At 48.1% G+C, this 12,323-nt stretch overlaps 1 protein-coding gene across 1 annotated transcript in view; it reads right to left on the minus strand.

The window, feature by feature from the left end:
* Positions 1 to 12,323, minus strand: part of LOC117345324 (cationic amino acid transporter 2-like) — a 60,820-nt gene that overhangs the window by 15,500 nt on the left and 32,997 nt on the right. Inside the window, exons 5-6 of the mRNA XM_033908391.1 lie at positions 11,051 to 11,246; positions 529 to 643 (exon numbers count right to left, since the gene is read on the minus strand). Of these exons, the coding sequence (XP_033764282.1) occupies positions 529 to 643; positions 11,051 to 11,246 (311 nt within the window). The remainder of the gene's footprint in view (positions 1 to 528; positions 644 to 11,050; positions 11,247 to 12,323) is intronic.

Genomic DNA, 12,323 nt, shown 5'->3' on the forward strand with positions numbered 1-12,323 from the left:
CAAACAAACAATAGAGACATGTAAGGACACCTGTACGTCAAACAAACAATAGAGACATGTAAGGACACCTGTACGTCAAACAAACAATAGAGACATGTAAGATTATCTCACTACAGCGGACACCTCACTACAGCGGACACCTCACTATAGCGGACACATATACGTCAAACAAACCCATGTCACCCTTTGAGAATTAGCATCAATTTGAATTGAATGGGTATCAAATTGACATTTGTTTTAACCTACATCAGAATTAGTATCAAATTGACGTTTGTCCCCCGTTGGAATTGGTATCAGATTGACGTTTGTCCACGTCAGTATTGGTGTTCAGGGAAGCTTGCATGTTTCATTATTTGTTTAATAGTTTGTTTTTAAAGCTCACAGGACCGAAAACGTGCCAAAACATACTGTACATCAGTAATTATTTCATTGTATATGACGGGACATTTAAATGGTTTAAAACAAAAAATGGTGACTACTTTCACATCTATAAAGGTGATGATTATAACATTGCAATGAAACGCTTACCTTGACATCAACAATAACTATACTTAGGGCGACAATGACGAGAGCACAGGCGACAACATCCGGACTATCTGACGCCCCTGGACCCAACGACCAGTGAAGTTGTTCCTCGAAATATCTATAAACAACAATGTTTATATCAAACTATATGAGCCTTACATCTCCGATAGGTATGTCATGTTTGAATGTAAAAGCTATCATATCATTCGGCATTTTTTAAATAATCATGATTCATCATGATGTCTCCAATGTCGTCTGATTCATTGCTGTGTTTGATCCAAACCCAATCTTAAATTTAGTCTGATTCATTGCTGTGTTTGATCCAAACCCAATCTTAAATTTAGTCTGATTCACTGCTGTGTTTGATCCAAACCCAATCTTAAATTTAGTCTGATTCATTGCTGTGTTTGATCCAACACAGTCTTAAATTTAGTCTGATTCACTGCTGTGTTTGATCCACACCGAGTCCCAAATATAGTCTAATTCACTTGTGCGCTTGTTCCACTAGTTCGCTAATCTATTATAAGTTACTTACATTCTGGTTGACCAATATCAGCGTTACACCAGACTTAATTCGACATATTTTAAATTATTAAGGTTCTGAGCTGTGAATCCATTTTGGGTCATATCCTATTAAGTCATTATAGAATGAATCGTTACCGCCTCATCTCCAACGTAATGGTGTTACCATCTTGTCTCCTAACCAGATCTAGGTCGACCTGTCACGCCCTCATCTCCTACCTAACACAGGACTACTCTCCATCCTACTTACCATTAATATACAAATGTTTTTATCGCAATAACGTTCCCAAAATATAAAAGAAAATACCACGAAATTGTAATAGATAAGAGATTGCACACTGAGAAATAGATCGAGTCGATCATGGTTGTGAAAGCAGGAATCGTATGTTGTAGTCCCACTTGTAGCCAAGGTGAAGGTCACAAGCGCATTCCTGCTCTATATTCCAACTTTTTTGCAATGGATTTGGCCAAATGGTAGTCTTTAGAAAGGTATTAGTATGAATATTTTATCTTGTCACAATGGTTCATTGACATTTTACAATATTCAGTGATTTAATTACGGAATAATGTTATGATGTTTGGTAATTTAGGATAAAGAACACGTATTTCTCAACAGGGCCACTGAGTGTTGCAGGATAACGAGATAGTCCATCTTCAGAATTAATTACCATAATAAACCTGTTTAAGTGACGTAGAATTACGTTAAACCTTTAACAAAATAAATGTGACATTTAATTTGGAACATGGTAATTTAAAAGCGACACGTGAGAAGTAGGAGTGTCAGAAGTTCCTTATTGTACACATCACATTCCAAGCGTGAAGGACTAGCTATTCTCTGATCACGTGTTAGAGTTCCACAGATTAACGTCTTTCTTATCATCACACATCATGACACAGTGTGATATGTCTTTAGAGATTCGCTGGACACTGATAGAGTTACGCATGCTCCACGAAGGTTAAACGGCTGTGTGTTAAATGATGTACGTGCGTAATCCCTGGAGCATGTTATCCTAATGTGATATGGTCACGCACTGTCCCCCCGCGTGCTGTGACGTCTACTCGTCCAATTCCATATCTTTGTTGGATTATTTCAATGAACGTGACTGGTGATCCGGTCCAACGTACTAGCGTTCAGCACACCACAACGACACTTCTACTACAGTCAGACAACACCGAGTATAATACCCCCCCCCCCCAAGTCATGTCATGGTACACGACACTTCTACTACAGTCAGACAACACCGAGTATAATACCCCCCCTCCTCCAAGTCATGTCGAGGTACACGACACTTCTACTACAGTCAGACAACACCGAGTATAATACCCCCCCCCCCAAGTCATGTCGAGGTACACGACACTTCTACTACAGTCAGACAACACCGAGTATAATACCCCCCCCCCCCCAAGTCATGTCGAGGTACACGACACTTATACTACAGTCAGACAACACCGAGTATAATACCCCCCCCCCCAAGTCATGTCGAGGTACACGACACTTCTACTACAGTCAGACAACACCGAGTATAATACCCCCCCCCCCAAGTCATGTCATTGTACACGACACTTCTACTACAGTCAGACAACACCGAGTATAATACCCCCCAAGTCATGTCGAGGTACACGACACTTCTACTACAGTCAGACAACACCGAGTATAATACCCACCCCCCCCCCCCCCAAGTCATGTCGAGGTACACGACACTTCTACTACAGTCAGACATCACCGAGTATAATACCCCCTCCCCCAAGTCATGTCGAGGTACACGGCACTTCTACTACAGTCAGACATCACCGAGTATAATACCCCCCCCCCCCCCCCCAAGTCATGTCGAGGTAAACGACGCTTCTACTACAGTCAGACAACACCGAGTATAATACCCCCCCCCAAGTCATGTCGAGGTACACGACACTTCTACTACAGTCAGACAACACCGAGTATAATACCCCCCCCCCCCCCAAGTCATGTCGGGGAAAAACGACCTTCTAAATACAGTCGACAACACCGGGGTTTTCATAACCCCCCCCCCCCCCCCCCCCCCCAATCCTTCGGGTAAAACGACACTTATACTACAGTCACCATCACCAGTATATGCCCCCCCTTTCCCCCCCAAATATGTCGAGGTAAAAACAGTTCTACCACTCCAAAAACACCGAGTATAAAACCCCCCCCCCCCCCCCCCCCCCCCCGGGACCACCCCCCCCCCAGCAAACCGGGAAAAACCCCCCCCCCGCTTTTGGCCCCCCCGAAAAAACAACCCCCCCCCCCCCCCCCCGGCCTTTTTCCCTTTCCCCCCCCGGGAAATTTCCCCCCCCCCCCCCCGCCCTTCCCCCTCCCCCCGCCCCCAGGCCGGGAAAACCAAAATTCCACCCCCCCCCCCCCGAAAAAATACATTTATCCCGAAAAAAACCCCTGTTTCCCCCGGGACGCCCTTCTACTACCCCAACAAACCCCCATATAATACCCCCCCCCCCAAATCCTGGGCAAGGGGAAAAACCCCCACTTCCCACTACCCGCCAACCCAACCCCCGGGGATAAAACCCCCCCCCCCACCACCCCCCCCCCCCCAAATCATGTCAGGTACCCCCTTCCCACCTAAAAAGTAAAAAAATCATCAATCACCGGTTGAAATCCCCAAAAAATAAAACCCCCCCCCCCCCAAATATTCGAGTAAAAGACACTTTCTACTAAAAACCGGTTTCCAAAACCCCCACCCTAAATAACCCCCCCCCCCCCCCAAGTCCTGTCGAGGGACACGACCTTCTACTTTCAGTCAACAAAACCGGGGATAATTACCCCCCCAAAACCAAAAACCCCCCCCCCCCCCCCTTTATGTCATGGTCCCCGACCTTCCAAAACCGTCAACAAAACCGAGTAAATACCCCCCCCCCCAAGGGCATTCAGGTTAAAAGACCTTCTACTACGTCAGACAAAACAACCCGAGTATAAAAACCCCCCCCCCAAGTCATGTCAGGTACCGGGCACTTCTACAAAAGTCAAAAAACAACCCAGTATAATACCCCCCCCCCCCAATTTTGTCGAGTTTAAACCCCTTTTACTACAGTCAGACCCAAACCGGGGTATAATACCCCCCCCCCAAGTCTGTCGAGGGACAAAACACTTTTTACTACAGTCAGAAAACCAAAAACCCAAACCCCCCCCCCCCCCCCCCCCCCAATACCCCCCCCCCCCCCCCCCCCCCAAATCCCTTTTTATGGTAAAAACGGCCCCTTCTCCAACATAAAACAACACCGATTAATACCCCCCCCCCAGTCAGGGCCCAGGTACAAAACACCCTTTTACACAGTCAACAACACCGAGTTAATACCCCCCCCTTAAAAACCCCCCCCCATAATAAACCCCCCCCCCCCCAAATCATGTCGGGGGCCGACCCCCTTTTAAATAAGTCAAAAAACAACCGGAAATTAACCCACCCCCTAACCCCCCCCCCCCCCAAACTGGGCCCAGGTAAACGACGCTTCTACTAAAGTCGACAACCCCGATATAATACCCCCCCCCCCAAATTTCCCTGTGAGGTAAACGAAAACCCTTTTTACTACAGGCAGAAAACCAAAAAAACCCCATTTTAAAACCCCCCCCCCCCCCCCCAAATCGTCGAGGGAAACACCTTTTTACACAGTCAGACAACCAAAACCGGGGTATAATAAACCCCCCCCCCCCCCAAATCCCTGTCGAGGGGAAAAAGGCCCCTTTTACTAAAAAGGGAGACCACCCATTAAAAATAACCCCCCCCCCCCCCAAGTTCCTTTTGAGGGAAACGAAAACCTTTTACTACTCGACAACACCGATATAAAAACCCCCCCCCAAGTCCAGTCAAGGGGGGGCCCCCCCCTTCCCACTACCGTCCAAAAAACCGATTTTTAATAAACCCCCCCCCCCCCCCAAATCATGTCGAGGTAACCACGCTTACAAGTCAACACCCCCGAGTATAATAACCCCCCCCCCAAATCATTCGGTCAAAGACCTTTTAAATACCTCAACCCCCGGTTAAAAAAATAAACCCCCCCCCCCCAAGTCATTTTGAGGACCCGACACCTACTACAGTCAGACAACCCCGATTTTAAAAAACCCCCCCCCCCCCCAAATCATTTCAGGTAAACCCACCCTTCTACTACAAATCCACAACCAGAGTAAAAATCCCCCCTCCCCCCCAAGTCAGGGCGAGGTACACACACTCCACTTTCAGTTTAGACCCAAAACCCAGTAAAAACCCCCCCCCAAAAACCCCCCCCCCCCCCTCCCAAATCATGTCATGGGAAAAACGACACTTCCCCCAATCAGACAACCCCCGAGTATAATACCCCCCGCCCCCCCCAAGTCTGGCGGGTAACGGGAAATTTTTAAATACGTCGACAACACCGGATTATAATAAACCCCCCCCCCCCCCCCCCAAATATGTCAGGGGAAAACCCACACTCTACTACGTCCCAAACACCTTAAATAACCCCCTCCCCCCCCAAGTCATGTCCGGGGACACGACACCTTTTTACTTTCATTTAACAACACCCCAGTATAAAACCCCCCCTCCCGTCAAAGTTTAGGTCCCCGGGCAAATTCCCACTACACAGACAACAAAACCCAGTATAAAAACCCCCCCCCCCCAATTCCCTGTCGGGTAAAACGAAAACTTTACCCACAGTTAGACACAAACCCAAAAATAATACCCCCCCCCCCCAAGTCATTTTCAGGTCCCCACACTTTTTACTACAGTCCCAAAAACAAAGAGTATAATAACCCCCCCCCCCAAATCATGTTCCCAGTACACGCCCCTTCCCCACTACAGTCTACACACCGATATAAACCCCAAACCCCCCCCCCCCCCCCCCCCCCCCCCAAAATATTCCCCCCGTCATTGGGGACAAAGAAAACCCTTTTACACAGTCAGACAAAACCGAGTATAATACCCCCCCCCCCCCCCCAATCAAAGTCATGGTTCAACACACCCCTTTTACAATTCCCGACAAAAACCGGGTATAATACCCCCCCCCCCCTCCCCCCAACCCTGTCGAGGTTCAAAAGGCACTTCTAAATAACCCGCAGACAAAACCCCCAGTTTAAAACCCCCCCCCCAATCATGTCGAGGGGACACCCCAAATTCTACTAAGTTTTTACAAAAAAAACCCAGTTTTAAACCCCCCCCCCCCCCAAGTCATTTCGAGGTAACCCACACTTCTAAATACAGCAGACACAACCGGATAATACCCCCCCCCCCCCCCCCAAATTCCCTGTGAGGTACAAAGACCCTTCACCCTCAGACAACCAAAAAACCCAGTATAAAATACCCCCCCCCCCCCAATCCTGTCAGTACACGACACTTCTCCCACCCGTCAACAACACCGATTTTAATAAACCCCCTCCCCCCAAAGTCATTCGAGGGACCCGGGGACCTTCACAAGTCAGACAACACCGAGGGATAAATACCCCCCCCCCCCCCCCCCCCCCCCCCTCCCCCCTTCCTGTCGGGGAAAACACACTTTTTAAATCAGTCCCGACAACACGGGATAAAACCCCCCCCCCCAAATCAAGGGCGAGGGACCCGGCCCCTTTACTACATCCCAAAAACAACCCAAAATACCCCCCCCCCCAAGTCCCTGTTTGGGTACACACACCCCTTCCCACTACATCAACAAAACCCCCAGTTTTAAAACCCCCCCCCCCAAGTCCTGTTTTGAGGTAAACGACACTCTACTAAAAGTCAACACCCGAGTTTAAAAACCCCCCCCCCCAAATACCCCCCCCCCCCGTCGTTCAGGTACACGGGCCCCTTTTAACCACTAAAAGTCGACAACACCGGTATAATAAAACCCCCCCCCCCCCAATCATGTCGAGGTACACGACACGGGGCTAAATACAATTTAACAACCCCGAGTTAATTAAACCCCCCCCCTTCCCCCAAATCTGTCGAAAGGGAAAACGGCCCCTTCATACATTTAAAACAAAAACCGAGTATAATAAAACCCCCCCCCCCCCCCCCCCCCATGTCGAGGTACACGACACTTCTAATACAGTCAGACACACCGAGGGATAAATACCCCCCCCCCAAATCATTTTGAGGTACAAAAACCCTTCTACTACAGTCAACCCCACCGAGGTTAAAAATACCCCCCCCCCCCAAATCTTTCGAGGACAAAACCACTTTTACTACAGTCAACAAAAACCGATTAATACCCCCCCCCCAAAATCCCCCCCGCATTGGGTACACGCCCTCCCACTACAGTCAACACCCGAGTAAAATACCCCCCCAAAACCCCCCCCCCCCAAACATGTTTAGGGCACGGCCTTTTAAAACAGTCCCAAAAAACACCGAGTTAAAAACCCCCCCCCCCAAGCATGTCGAGGTACACCCCCCCCCCGGACCCCCCTTCTACTTTCAAAAAAAGACCCAAACCCAGTTATAAACCCCCCCCCCCCCCAATTTATTTCAGGGAAAAACACTTCTCCCAAAATCATCCCTCCCCCCAGAAAAAACCCATTTCCGACCCCCCCCCCCCCCCCCTCATTTCGGGGCCCAAAAGACCTTCTTTAATTTAACCCACCCTTTCTCCCTACCCGCCCCCCCCCCCCCCGTCCCTTCCCGGGGACACCCCCCCCCTCCCCCTTCCATCCCCCCACCTTTTCCCTTCCCTCCCCCCCCCAAATCATTTCGATTTCACAAAAACCCTTTTTACTACATCGTAAAAAACACCGGTAAAAACCCCCCCCCAAATCAGGGCAGGTACCGACCCTCTACTACGTCGACAAAACCGAGAAAAAATACCCCCCCCCCCCCCCCAATCATTTCGAGGTCCCCCGGGACTTCTACTACAGTCAACAAAAACCCCCATAAAACCAAAAAACCCCCCCCCCCCCAAGTCCTTCGAGGGACCGAAATTCCCACTCAGTCGACAACCCCCGGTATAATAACCCCCCCCCAAGTTTATTCCCCAGGTACACACCTTCTAAAACAGCAGACACACCGATTTTAAAAAAACCCCCCCCCCCCCCCCAAACCCCCCCCCCCCCCAAATCTTCAGGGACACGACACTCTTACTAAATCAGACAACAACCCAGTATAAAACCCCCCCCCCCCCCTCATGTCAGGTCCAAAAGCCCTTTTACTACAGTCGACAACACCGAGTATAATACCCCAAACCCCCCCCCCCAAGTCAGTCGAGGTACAGCGCCTTCTACACCGTCAGACAAAAACCCAGTTTTAAAACCCCCCCCCCCCCCAAGTCAGTCCCGGGGACACGCCCTTTTCTACCGTCGACAACACCCGGGGTTAAAAATACCCCCTCCCCCCCTCATGTCGGGTCAAAGACAATTTTCTTTCCCACATCCGAAAACACCGAGTTTTAAAACCCCCCCCCCCCAAATCATGTCCCAAATTAAAACCCACACTTCTACTTAAAAGTCCCGAAAACCCCAGTTTTGATCCCCCTTTCCCCCCCCCCAAGTCCCGTCGATTTCAAAGACCTTTTTACTAAAAGTTTAACAACACCGGTATAATAAACCCCCCCCCCAATCCAAAAATTCCCCTTGTAAACGACACTTCTACACAGTCAGACAACCCCGATTTTAATACCACCCCCCCCCCAAGTCATGTTTGAGGTACACGAACCCCCTTTTACTTTCAATTCCCCAACCCCACCGAATAATCCCCCCCCCCCCCCCAAATCATGGGCGAGGGACAAAACCCTTCTACTAAAAAGTAGACAACACCGAGGTAATAACCCCCCCCCCCCCAATTTATTCGAGGTACACGACACTTTTTCCCACAGTCAACAACCCGAGGATAATAAACCCCCCCCCCCCCCCCAATCATGGGCGAGGTACACGAAAAACTTCTACACATCGACAACACCCGGTTTAAAACCCCCCCCCTCCAATTTATTTCGGGTAAAAAGACACTTTAACACAGTCCGGGCAAAACCCCATTTAATAAAAACCACCCCCCCCCCCAATATGTCCCAAGGGAAAAAGACCTTTACTCAAGTCAGACAACACCCGGAAAAAAATAAAACCCCCCCCCCCCCCAATCCTTCGAGGTAAAACGACACTTCTACTACATTCCCCGACCCACCCAGTATAAAACCCCCCCCCCCCCCAATCTTTCGAGGGAAAAAAAAACACACTTCTACTTCGTCAACAAACCAGTATAATACCCCCCCCCCCCCAAAAAAACCCCGGGGGGCCCCCCCCCCCCCAATTTTTTCCCAGGTTCACGACCCTTTTTCTACATTCCAAAAAACACCGAATAATACTACCCCCCCCCCCCCCCCCCCAAATTTTATGGCGAGGTACCACGACACTTCTACTACAGTCAACAACCCCCGAGTATAAAACCCCCCCCCCCAATCAGTCGAGGGACACGACCTTCCTTTAAAAAACCGGAGTTTTTTTAATTTTCCACCAACCCCCAACCCCCCCCTAATTGGTGAGGGGGACCCTAAAACCCCCTTATTGGGCCCAAATTTGAGAAAAAGTTTCAACCCCCCCCCAAGTTTTGGTCCAAGGGTTCCGAAACCCCTGGGCAATTAAACCAAGAAATAATAATTAAAACCCCCCCCCCCCCCCCAAAAAATTTTGGGTCCAAAACCCTTCTTTTTTAAGTTAAAAACCGATAAAAATCCACCCCCCCCCCAAATCAAATTCCCTTGTCCCCCCCCACTTTTAACCCCGAATCAGAAACACCGGTATAAACCCCCGGGGCCCTTTCCCCCCAAAAACATGGGCGGGGCCAAAAAAGGGCCCCTTTTTTCTAGTTATACCCAAAACCCCGGATTATAAATTCCCCCCCCCCCCCAAACCCTTACCCCCCCAAAACCCCCCCCCAACAGTGGGCCCCAGCCCCCCCGAGCACCCGTATTAAAACCCTTTTAAACCCGCCCCCCCCCCCCAACTTTTGGGTAACACAATTCTAAAAATAAAAAATTTTTTTCCCACAAACCGAAAAAAATTAAAAAATTCCCCCCCCAATTATTCCGGTTTTCAGCCCCTTTTTAAAGCCCCAAAAATTTTTTTTTTTTTTTTTTCCCAAAGGGGGGGTTTCGGGGGCCTGGGAAACCAATTTATTTTTGAGGGAGGCCCAAAAGGGAAAAATTGGAAAAATTTTAAACCATTTTGTTTTTTTAAAACCCAAAAATTCCAAAACCCTTTTTTCTTGTTATTTTAAGGGAAAATGTTTAGGGGTTTGGGCCCGCCTTGACATAGCAACTATACCCCCCCCCAAGTCATGTCGAGGTACACGACGCCTCTACTACAGTCAGACAACACCGAGTATAATACCCCCCCCCCCCCCCCAAGTCATGTCGAGGTACACGACACTTCTACTACAGTCAGACAACACCGAGTATAATACCCCCTCCCCCCCCAAGTCATGTCGAGGTACACGACACTTCTACTACAGTCAGACAACACCGAGTATAATACCCCCCCCCCTCCCCCAAGTCATGTCGAGGTACACGACACTTCTGTAAGAATCTCGTTCATTGTTGGATTTATCTATACTATTATCGCAGGACAGGGAGTTCTTAGATCAACATAATGGTGGATAGGAAAGATGGATTGTCTGCAATGGAACAGCATTTATTGGACCCATACTTACAGTATGTACATATTGTTCAGTCGTGTCCACGTGTACAACGTTCATGTAGATAATGTATGGTGGTTGCTCAGTAACCAGTGGACAATAGCAACCAAAGAAGTACAGTACACTCTGTCCAAACCGGATTCTGTCCAATCCGGACATTTGCCAAAACCGGCCAAATAATTTGGTCCTAAAAATTCCCTTCTTTATTTATAGTAAAAAACTCTGCATAATCCGGACTCTGTCTATTCTGTAATCCGGCCATATATTCCGGCCCCATTCCTTCTGTATACTAGTAAATCTACTCTGTATAAACCGGCGTCGGTCCCATTGAAACAAACAAATAAATATACACCTAAATATACAGTGTTACGTCAAAAAACGTACCCACATATCTTACTGTACTATTTACCTACCTATGGACTGTACCGTTCATTAGTACGTTCAGGTATTGGCCCCAAGCCTTGGCTGCAGCGGCTGCACCTATGATGTGTTCCAGAACCATGGTCCACCCAACAGTGAAGGCGCACAGCTCCCCGAGCACGGCGTACGTGTACAGGTAAGAGGCGCCTGCGCGAGGTAGGCGCATGGCGAACTCAGCGTAACAAATGGCTGAAACATGAAAAAATAGTTTACTTTTACGAACATACCTTCAAAACATATTGCAAATAATTACTCTTGCAAACTATTCTCGTTATCAGACAGTATTTTAATGCGACATAATGTTTTGTTTCCAGTTACAGACTGAACATATTTTGAGATGCAAGGGATTGATTGACATCGTGTACTACCAGTAAAACTCTTGTATGGAATGTTAGTTTGTCGCTGTTAATATTTGGTGTTTATTCGTCGTCCATATTCAGAAAAATCTGGAATTGAGGCTCTTCTCAAGAACCTGTTGAGATAATGGTGACTAATATGGGAGCAAACAGTCCGTGGTACAATGAAAATCCTGGCTAGAATTTAGAGTCCGTGAACTTCTTAGCCAGGTGAAACAGTCTCGGGGACAATGAAAATCATCGCTAGGTGAAACAGTCTCGGGGACAATGAAAATCATCGCTAGGTGAAACAGACTCGGTGACAATGAAAATCATCGCTAGGTGAAACAGTCTCGGGGACAATGAAAATCATCGCTAGGTGAAACAGTCTCGGGGACAATGAAAATCATCGCTAGATGAAACAGACTCGCAGACAACGAAAATCATCGCTAGATGAAACAGACTCGCAGACAATGAAAATCATCGCTAGATGAAACAGACTCGGGGACAATGAAAATCATCGCTAGATGAAACAGACTCGGTGACAATCAAAATCATCGCCGGTGAAACAGAATTGTAGACAACGACCATCCCTTGTAAACAAAACAATGTAGATTCAGCCCACCTCTCATTCAGTGTTAGAATGATAGCTGATCGGATAAAGTTGGATTGTGTTGTTCGGACCACGAGAAGGTGAAATCCTTCGGAGCCGTTCTAGTTAAGTCAATCAAATACAGCTATTATATCAGGAATCGAATCAGCACAAACAAACGATTGATGCTATGAACTCAAACTACCGACAATATCTGCCATAGCTGCTGACAACTAATTCGATGGTGAACTTTTGACAAACATCCACCAACAACAAATAGCAAGATCACTTCAATCCCGTTATCGAAATCCTGGGAGCTGAGCCCGCTTTCCACAATTT

Source organism: Pecten maximus, chromosome 16 (genome assembly GCF_902652985.1).
Source record: "Pecten maximus chromosome 16, xPecMax1.1, whole genome shotgun sequence".
In the NCBI taxonomy this organism is placed as follows: domain Eukaryota; kingdom Metazoa; phylum Mollusca; class Bivalvia; order Pectinida; family Pectinidae; genus Pecten; species Pecten maximus.